This window comes from Strongylocentrotus purpuratus, unplaced genomic scaffold, assembly GCF_000002235.5.
Source record: "Strongylocentrotus purpuratus isolate Spur 01 unplaced genomic scaffold, Spur_5.0 spur5_scaffold_6, whole genome shotgun sequence".
Classification (NCBI taxonomy): domain Eukaryota; kingdom Metazoa; phylum Echinodermata; class Echinoidea; order Camarodonta; family Strongylocentrotidae; genus Strongylocentrotus; species Strongylocentrotus purpuratus.
The window spans coordinates 52196040-52206960 of NW_022145612.1; the positions used below are offsets into that span (position 1 = coordinate 52196040).

Below are 10921 nucleotides of genomic sequence, written 5' to 3' on the forward strand. Positions count from 1 at the left end.
GGGGAATCACGTGTTTTTACATGATTTTTTTTCTCAAGGGGGGGGGGGGGGTCGGGTCGGGCCCCCTGGATCCGCCACTGGTATTACAAATATTTCAATATGGTATACGGTATAGTGAAACCTTTAACGGTGTCCAGATTCTGTCATTCTGTGTATATTTATTTCCTTTTGCAAATGGACTTGGTTAGTCGAGTTCAAACGTAAATCCCACACCTGTGACATTAAACATCACCAAAGGAAATTTTCATGTCAATTCTCAATTTTATTTTTCTTCATAACAATTGAAACATTGCAGTTATTTACACATAATTATTGGCTAGAAATATCATCAAAATACATACAAAAATATGAAATTACTACCGCATTAAATCACTGCATGTGAGTTTATCAGCTGTGTTGGTACGCACTGAGCGTTTTCCCAAGCACTGCTTCATAGGATGCGTTGATTAACAAGGTAGAAATCTCTGTTCAATCTTTCAGGCGTGTATTGGTTGATTAAATAGGGTGAACATTTTTAAAATCAGCAAAAGTCTGCTCACTAATGCAAATATATATGTAAACCCCATTAAATCAAAGAAAACCTGGTCATTTCAATAGAGATCGTTAGTAAAGTGACAAACTTTTCATTCTCCGACGTTTTAAAATATTTGTGTATACATGTTGTTTGGTGGAGAATACTTATAAATTCCACCAAGAGTAAATATTATTTTTGGTTACTATGTTTGGATAGATATTTATATAATATGCAAAATAACATGTGAAATAAGTATGATGTATGAAGATGCGTGTGCTTGAAAGAATGTGGATGACATAAAATGTGATGTGACAATTATTTCTGTTTTATAACTCTCCTATATTGTTAACCTAGTCATGTATTATAAAACTAGATGGAACTTTGACTGCGTGTAGTCGGAAATGATGCCTCCGCCATAGAGCGATTTCACAAACTAAAACAGAAGCAATTGTTCATATTAAAGTTTAATTGTAATCCAACAGGTTCTCAGAATATTGTGATTACAATCTAGTTTTACATATAAATGTATGACCTTTATCCCCTTTATCTCCTTTATCTTTGACCTCATGACTCTAAAATCTTATCAGTTTATTGGCTTTGCAACATACATCAGGTCTTGAGTTTGATGGTAATCCGTCCATCGGTTCTAATAATAATGTGATCACAAGCTATTTTTGCATATATAATGAGCCCCATGACCTTTGACCCCAAAATCTAATCGATTCATTGGCTCAGCAAGATACATACATGACATAAGTTTGGCAGGGATCAATCAATCGGTTCTTGAGATAACGCGATCACAAGCTATTTTAGAATACATAATGAGCACTGTGACCCTTGACCTCGTGACCCCAAAATCTAATCAATTCATTAACTCTGCAAGATACATACATGACTGCACAGCTTGGATTGTTGGCATTGTAGACAGGGGTTCACGCACTCGCATATATCATCGAGAAGCCTCGTGTTATTGCCGTCACCACCAAGACGAGAACGGGACGTACAGACATACGGACGGACATACGGACAACCCAAAAACATAATGCCTCCGGCTACTTCGTAAAGGAGGCATAAAAAGCCATGGGTATGACTATGATGTATGATGCAAACCTTAATAGTATTGTGTTATGAGACGGTAGAGCAAATGGTATGAACAAAGTAGCACAGTAGAACCAGACACACACACATTCACAAAGATATTGACAGCAATACATGAAGTTTTTATTGAACTGTAATGCTGAATGATCTGCAATGCAATGAAAAGTGTAAGCTGGACATTTCGCAATGATTTCTGGAAAATGAAACAGATTTTCAAAAAAGTAAAAAGGAAAAAATACAAAAACATAATAAGGAGGGAAAGATAGGAACCTAATCTGCATCACATCACCAGGCTTGGCACAAGCTCGAGAAAGAGATCCACCACATCGCCCCACCCGAGAAATCCATCCCGGTTGGTTTACGGATGCAGCTTCATGTAGAGCTAGGCCAAGCAGCGGTGAAATGTGATGGAGACCCAAAAGCTTTTGAATCAGAGCATGCATGCAATTGTACTCCAGTGTTTGCTCAATACCCGGACCAATTAGCATGCAGGCCAGCTTGAGGGGGAACAATTATCCACTCCATTCAATAAGTTCAACAAAAATCTTTAAGACACAAAAGAGCTAAAAATGCATTGGATATAATCACTATGCACTCAACTCGAGGGAAAGGAAATGAGTTTACGGTTGTGTCTGCATAACAGCAACTAGATTATACGAAAACAAGAATTATAAAGGACAGTTAAGAAGCAATTATAACATATTTTTGTCCATTGGAATGTTTTGCCAAATGATATGTTATTTTGACCCCCAAATAGACATCAAATGGCAATTAGAAGTTCACTACATGCAATATGACTATACGTACATGTGATTAGATAGATGATTTTTGCCTAAATGTATTCAGCTTAAAATGACAGTTATCTGCTATGAAATTTTAATAATCACTAGATCATCTTTTCCTCTTTTTCTTCATTATGATCATTCCTTTAGTTTCACTTTTCATCACTTTCCCAGAAAAATAACTCAGTTTATTTTTGGCTCAGATCTGACTGGTATGCCATATTTTTTTACAGGCCTCGATTCTATCAGGATCTCATGAAGTTCCATTAATTAATGTTAGATGTTCACCTGAACTTGAACTTAACTACTGTAACGTCACAACATGTGTCATGTCAATGTTAATGACAGAAATTAGAATGACAGATATTTGAAAATTGTATAGCAGCATTGACAAGAACTTTAACAGTGCAAATTGTACAGTATATTGAAAATGAGGTGATGAGTAAACAAGCTATATTAAGATTTCTGAAGAATTTCTCATTAAACAAAATGATGCTATTAGTGCAAGGGTGACTTACATTATTTTCTGATTGCTTACTCAAATTATTAACTCACCTCAAGAGTAGAAATAGTCAGAATTACAGAATTCATAATTTCATTCGCCAGGAACTTCAAAACATTTATACCTCATATTTTTAAGGACTAACAACCATGAGGATTGATTGATCTATTGGATGCCTCCTGGTCAATTGAATAATGCAGGAGCCATTTCTCAAAACATAATTATTTCTCATCTTGGATTCCGCCACTGAAGCCTCAGAAGAACCCGATTAAAAATATGCACCAGCACATGGTCACTGTTCATTGATGTTAAATATCAGTGTTCAAATCACAAAAGAATGGAATTCGCCGTGTTGCACATTCTTCTGTGTACACTTTTCCTCTCAATGTCCTAATTCATCTTGGTGGTGACGGCTATAACACGAGGCTTCTCGATGATTTGCGCGGTGCGTGAACCCCTGTCTACTATGCCAATGATCCAAGCTGTGTGGCCAGTGCTCTTCTCCATCTCACGACAGAATGCAGCAGCCTGCTCACGAGGGAAAGCGATCAGCAAACCACCTGCAATAGTACCAAAAGAAAAACTGAGAATTGCATCTCATAGGAACTATGGGCTGTAAGAATATGTTGTTACTCAACTTCATCTTTTTCTTTTCTCAATATTGTGTAAATGCAAACCAACATAAATCTGACAAGTATTTCACAATATTCTAAAGTAAAAGTGGTGTTGTGGGCAATTTGCTTCCAAAACTACACAGAGCCTTGCGAAAACATTATTTTAAGTATAATAAAGAAAATGACTGAACTCATAAGTATATAGTTGTCAAGTTTGGCAAAATTTTTTTTTTGACTACCGAGACCCATAAAGGGAATAGGGATGAACTCTAATTGCATTTGCTCGCTAAATGCAAATTAGATATAAAAGCATTCCTCTCACCAAATGCACTTAGTGCATTTGAAGTTCCAGGGTGATATCTTGAATAATGGGGATGGATATGCTATCTTACCAAACTTATATTGTAAATCAACCTACCTGATGTTTCAGCAGAGTAGCCCTGAAGCAGCTGGAACTGATTTCCGCAGGTTTTGGCAACGTTCTGCATGTTTGCGATGACGGGCAGGTTGTGGATGACAAAGCGTACCTCGTTCTTCTGATTCTCCACCAGGTTTTTGGCATGGCCTAGGATTCCAAAACCAGTCACGTCAGTCGATCCATGGGCATTGAATTTCCTCATCAGTGAGGCAGCTAAAGGTAAGCACAGAGAAGTAGATGTGATATCAATTGCAATGTTGACTGTATCAAAACTTAAGGCAAGTTGCAAAAGACATCTCCCAAAATGTAGGTATACAAATGCATTCATTCATCCATTCAATCAACAGCAAATAGCAATAAATAGCCAAATGACATCTGGTGCTGTGGTCACATAAGCTTAATGTGTAAAAGGATTCAATAATTTTTATGTACTTACACTTATTGGAAGGTGGTATATTTCAGGAAATATGTTCATGTTTTACTAACGGTGAGCAATAGACTGGAAAAAATAGAAAACCTCAAATGATCTTTATCACATCCTCCAAAGAATAAAGTGTAAGAGAAAATATCAACTGATCAAACAAATAAAACAAAATAGGAAACTAATTATAGATAATATAATAGAGGGTGTTGTCAGAGTAGAATGACCCACATGCTATCCTTCTTACCGGTTCTGTTGAGGAGTGACATGTTGTACATGGCCTCTTGATAAGCCCTCTCCACCTCCTCAGGTGATACCACAGACTGGATCTTCTTCCATTTCTCCGGCTGGTCCAACCACTGGTGGGCATTAACGGCTATCTGGGTACCTAGAGGCTTGGTCAACACCAGGACATCACCAACCACAGCATTGTTGGGGCTATTAAGAGGAGGAAATTAAAGATGTGAAATTGATCAACGTACGGTTCTTGTTGGATTTGGGTGGGCTGTTTTAAGTGGAAAGACAGATTTATGTAGTACTGAGGAATTGGTGAATATCAATGTTTTGGAATCATTAAAATGACAAGAAATTTACTTAATCTTGCTGAAAATCACACGTACTGCGCACAGATATAGGTAATGTAACTGCAAATATGTGGCATGAAAGTTGATCAAAATATTTTGGCTACTTTTTGTCACTTTTCAAATATGAGGTCATTTGAAAACCAATCCAATATTTCTATTATGATATTCTTTGAACATGACATTCTCTTGAATCTATACTATCACGCATATACATGTAGTTAAACCTCTCTTAGACAGTCTTGAAACAAAAATGTTGAAGGCTGTACAATTGAAGCTTACATATTGCATTTGAAGCAATCATGACATTTCTGGGAAGGTGGGGGAGGGTAGGAGGACCCTCTGTTCTTTATTGACTATGTGAAGAAAGGTTAATCTCATGTGCTTTCTGTAAAAATGGGTCTTTTGGTTGGAACCCTGATTTTATCAATACCTACAAATTGCCATTACCTCACAATATCTGTTGGTAGACATACACATGTAGCTACACCACCAACAAGACACCATGGGTTGATAACTGTCTGGCCACCAGTCACAGATGTCTCAGCTTCTGCGGCTTTGTCCTAGATTAGAGGATAAGAGCAAAAATACACTTTCTGATTCTCTGATTGAAACTTTCTAGATCTATGACCCGTAAACAAAGGCCCATTTACTAAATCAAATCCGATGCTAGGTATAGGCTTTTGATTAGTGGGGTTAACCTGAAAGTGGTTGACGAAGCAGGATTATAATCAATTATCATTTTGATTGCTAGGAAATAAATCTATTGACTGTCATATTGCTTGATCACCTTGAGGTATGTTTCACAGGCAAAAGGAACTGTACGTGTGAGCATAAATTGAACCAATCAGTACCTTGTATGTTCTAGAAATCAACTGAGTCATGCAAAGCATGAGGCAATTTACAAAATCGTTTTTTTTTTAATATTTATTTTGTACCTGGAAAAACTTTGGATTGACTTGACTTGGCACCATTATCTAATTTTATTCATACCTTCCCTCAATACCATCAACTTAGTATAATTCTTTTCATAATAGTATAGGCTTCATTCCCATACATATCTATAAAAAGTCCATGAGTCAATGAGTGATAAAAAGTGGTCACAGCCATGTTGAAGTTTTGATTAAAACTGGAGATTTCTCATACCTTGAAGCCTCTCATGATGAGGGGCATGATAGCATCTCGTTCCTTATCGGTGAAAGCCTTGGGTACTCCCAGCAACATAAGCATGTTGTCACATTCTGTCACTCCCATCGCATACAAATCACTTAAAACATTAGCACAGGCAATTTGGCCCTATTGTCATAGGGAAGAAAGAAGACAACAATGATGGGTAAATTAGTGATAATTATGCAAACAGGCAAAAACATTATTAACACCCTGGTATAAAATAATTGTAAAGAAAAAAACCTAATATTAATAATTTATCATGAACAGTTTTTGGACTAGCCATTGCCTATACTATAGAACAAGTAACATTTCCAAACAGTGACTCAATCAAAGTATTATAATATACTTGCATTCAGTTCTCCATATTTTGTTCATCTTTTTTTCTTTCTTTTTACCTTTACCACAGCTTTTTTTTTTTAAAGCTTTCAAGAGATAAATTACTCGTACATGTATGTAATACTGTACAATTTTCACCAGTAAATCATGTTAGGTCTCTAACATCGCCCATCAAAATGAATTTCCTTTTGAAAGTCAATAGTGCATTCAAAAAATTAATAAATTTGTGGTCCCATTAATATCTCAATACTCTCCAAAATGAGTGACTAATAATTTTTTTTTTTAAAAACGGAGTCCAGAATGTCCAGAGACTTACTTGCATGTAGGGGTCATCAACAAGAGGAAAGAAGAAATCTGTAGTTTGTACAAGGCACAGACCGCCATGACGTAGGGGTGTCACACTGCAGTCCATACCAATACCTGTAATCACATCAAAACAGGTATGAAGGAAACAATTAGCACAGGAATGTTCAAAACAAAAATTAAACTGATTGAATCTTTGCGCAGCATAAAACGTATGACCATTCGGTACAATGGTCTGAAAATCAAGACTATTACTTATTGGCTCTATAGCTCCTAAGTCGATTTGACAACTAATAGTCGTTATTTTCCAACTTGAAGACATTTTCAAGCCCCACCTTTTTTAGGGAAGTTCTAAATTAGTATTATCTTTCAAATGCCGTTGGAATTTAACCTTTTCATTTTTTTGGCCTGCAAATGGGACATAGACCCTAGTACCTTTAACAATAATAATGTCAACCATTGCAAAATTGTTAGTAAACAATTTTTCATTTAGACTTTCAGTGAACAAAATAATTACATAAAACATTTCTGATTATTTCTGACCATACTCTTGGGTCAAAGTTTGGTCATCTTACTATTTGTTCAAAAGGATTCTTGTTGAACACTACATGTATGAAATAAATACAATTCTTTTCTTTCCTTTTTAATCACTTGATTATTTTTTCTTCAAATTAGTAAATGTCTGTGACCATCTTTCTTGAGACAGAAAGTGGAAGAAGAGATTCTCAATCTCAGCTCATATAAATGGCAGTCTACTTCAAGATCTATAGACAGTATTTGAATTATGCTCTTTGTTTCAATGTGTCACATTAAAAAAAAAACATCAACTACAAATCAAAAACGAAAAAAGAAGAAGGAACAATAGAGATGTTTTAAAAAAAGAACAAAAACAAAACAAAAGCAAAACAGAAGAGTCCGGACTCCGGCTCAGCGCAATTTCCAGTATAAGTAAAACTCTATCCAGTCAAATATTTACAGAAAATATTCTGATTTTATCAATAATCAGTGATACAATTCATACAATGTAGCAATCAAAGGAATATTATTTTTGTATTAGAAAGGAGCAAACCCATCAGAGACCTCAGCTCATCACAACCCAGGCCAGCCAGCCAGGGTACCGGTCATCCCTCATGCATATTCATGCATATTCATAATATGTAAATTAGCCCACAGCATCCCACGCCAATCTTTGTCACATCTCAGGCTCATTTGACACATCACTGTATGATTTTTCTGCAGAATTTAAGAATTACAACCCTTCTTCTAACATGCTGAAACAATTTACTTCAAGCATACCACACTGATAGATTATGTTATTTCAATAATTATGAGAATATCGATATTTAAATGACAAAACTGCTCTTCTCTTGACAAGATTGAAAAGAATGGTAATGCACCACTGCTGCCACACGACAGCAGTTTAACTGTGCAACTATGTGAACATGTATCACTTCATACACACTCGTCTAGGAAGATACTTACCGAATTTGGGGACACCGGACTGGACTTGCATGTATTCTGCATTATCTCCCTGTCCCTGTTCCCCTTCATTCGGTTCGAGTCCCTTCAGGAGGTTGAGCAGAGCCTCCCGAGGGACCTTGCACCCTCATCCTTTCAACTCGGTGTAACGCGTCAGACGGAAATCTTTGTGCAATTCGTGGGCTTCAGGATCGAAGCGACGAACAACCTGCTGTTGTTGCTGGACTACAACCGGTTCTGTCACTTCAAATTGCGGCTGTTGTTGCACAAGAATTGCCTGGTTATGTTGTTGCTGGACAACATCTTGTGGCAGTCCTGCCATCTTGAAATGTCGTGGTTTTTCGACAAATTTCCTCTCGAAATCTTCGTCCGCAAGGAGTCCCAATTTTCAAGTCCCTGGCAATGAGATCGTACCACGAGCTGTCCGCGTGGTTATTGTTTACCCACAATGCAGTACATTTTCAGGCTCTCCCAAGTCTGGTGTAACTTGAATGTTACTTATTTGTAATTTAAAAAGATTTATATTCATATTTTACACAAATTCTAATGCAAGGAATAAAAAAATAAAATTTGGAATCCAATGTGTGTCAGAATATTCCCATTCACGCAGAAAATTGGTGCCACTGGGTTTGTGAGGAAACGTTTAAAGCTGATAATTATTGAAAAGTTAGGCAGGTAATCAATTTTATACATTTGGTTAGGCGGTACTGTTGATCGACGCATGGGATTGGTTGGTGATGATATTACCTGTCACATGTGGCGCGAAAACTAATAACTAACTTCGGATGATTAAGCCATGCACTACGTATCATAAACATTTAGGCCCCGGTTTTTGTTTACTACGATTTTGAAAAAGAAAAGAAAATAACAATAATGTGATAATAAAGATAATGATGACAATGATTAAATAATAATAATAGTAAAATAATAAGAATAATAATGTTGATGATGATAATAATAATATTATTCCTTGCTTACCCCCTTACCCAGGGTTGCCGCACTTAGTACTGTTCTCCTAGGCCCCCTACGATCGCCCATGATATGTGCCCGGGCCGGGGGGCGTTATTTTTTTTCGGCGGCAAAAGGTTGGGGTTAGGTGCGTGTTGAGCCTATGGGAAAGTTTAGGGTTAGGGACTTACGGTTAGGGTTAGGGTTAGGGTTAAATCAAGACCTCTAAAAAAAAAAAAAAAAACCAATCTGTGCCGCAGAAGAAAATAACGCGGCCGGGGGGGGGGGGGATACTCAAATTTGGTTTGGACAGGGGTGTGCCGCTCAAGCCTCCTATTAGGGGTCATTTTGGAATATTTCATAAAAAGACCCATTTTTCCACAATTGTCGGGTGTTTTTTTTTTTTAATGGACCCATTTTAATGTCGTTTTTGTTAAAAGTGGGACCCATGTTTAGGGATTTTTGTGTGAAAAAGTGACCCATTAGAGCGGCACATCACCGTTTGTCCTAATATGTGGGTCCCCCCCCCCCCCCGGGATATTTTGTCCTAAAATTTGGCCAGATAAAGGATCCACGGTGTCTTGACAGCAGTTATAAATTATGTTTGCTCCCGTAAGAGAAAGGATGGGGCGCGGGGCCACGACCCACACGTTTATAAAGTAAAAGGGGGAAATTTCCTATGAAAATTGGGGGGGGCACCTTGCCCGGCTTTTCAGGCACTTTTGTGGCTCTGAGTAAAGATTTGAATAGTGGAGTGAGATTGTCAAGTGATTTCCAAGAATAATATTGCATCCTTATACCTAGAATCACTAAACAATCTCACTCCATGCACTATTTAAAGGGCCACTCTAATCCAACTAACATAGCATTTCAAAACATGAATACACCTCTACTTATTAATATTCCAGCCTCTGATTTTTCAAAAAATCTCTAAGTCTAAATTGACCAAAAAATGATAATAACCATCTATTTTTCACAGTGCCCCTTATACCTTATATAAGTGCCCCTTTTTTCTAATATGTGTCCGTTGCACATGCCTCTTATCATATTTGATAAGTGCCCCTATTCAAATCTGAGAGGTGTTCATTTTTACTTTAATAAATGGCTTTTTCTTTTGTAATAAGCAGGCGCGGATCCAGGATTTCTTGGGGGGGGGGGGGGGGGTCCAAATTTGAAATCAATTTGAAATTTAGTGTGCTGTAATTTGAAAATCGTGCCGGCCAATATTTCGCTCAGGAGGGGGGGGGGGGGGGGGGGGGAGGGAGAGTAGTGAGCACTATTTTTTTTCTCCCGAAAATTTCAAAAATCGCACCCCCCTTGAGCGTCAGGGAGGAGGGGGCCCATCTCCCAAAAAATGTCAATTTCACATGTTTTTACACGTTTTTTTCCCAGGGGGGGGGGGCGGACCCCCTGGATCCGCCACTGGTAATAAGTGCCCCTATTCATTACAGGTGAGTGCCCTTTTACAGGTACAAGCAGTGCCCCGTTACCAATATTTCATAAGTGCTCCTCTTTTCAAATCTGAGAGGTGCTCATTTTTACTTTAACAAGTGCCCTTTCTTTTGTTTGCCCTCTTTTCATTCTTGTGATGAGTGTCCTATCTCACCTTTGATAAGTCCCCCTATTTATTTTGACACCTGCCCCCCCCTTTTTTTTCTTCTAATGAGTGCCCTTTTTCCATCTAATAATTGCCCCTTTTCTTAAGTTTAATAACAGCAACTTCCCCTAATTCCTATAAACGCCCCTTCCGACACA

General features: G+C 37.6%; 1 protein-coding gene across 1 annotated transcript; it reads right to left on the reverse strand.

The window, feature by feature from the left end:
- Window positions 1-1713: 1713 nt before the first annotated feature.
- On the reverse strand, window positions 1714-8652 carry LOC115919141 (selenide, water dikinase-like). The gene is made up of 7 exons (XM_030972049.1): window positions 8222-8652; window positions 6753-6856; window positions 6077-6226; window positions 5381-5493; window positions 4597-4787; window positions 3929-4141; window positions 1714-3456 (listed from the first exon to the last, which is right to left on the reverse strand). Exons 1-7 carry the CDS (start codon window positions 8250-8252, stop codon window positions 3287-3289), a joined length of 972 nt encoding a protein of 323 aa, XP_030827909.1. The 5' UTR covers window positions 8253-8652; the 3' UTR covers window positions 1714-3286.
- Between the last annotated feature and the right edge of the window lie 2269 nt (window positions 8653-10921).

Bases quoted from the DNA above. Each gene is read 5' to 3' on its own strand.
- LOC115919141 (XM_030972049.1), bottom strand. From the start codon at position 8,252: ATGCAAGTCCAGTCCGGTGTCCCCAAATTCG. The intron at 6,857-8,221 runs GTAAGTATCTTC...ATGTGATTACAG, and splicing joins GTCCGGTGTCCCCAAATTCG to GTATTGGTATGGACTGCAGT. The intron at 4,142-4,596 runs GTAAGAAGGATA...GCTTACCTTTAG, and splicing joins GTCACTCCTCAACAGAACCG to CTGCCTCACTGATGAGGAAA.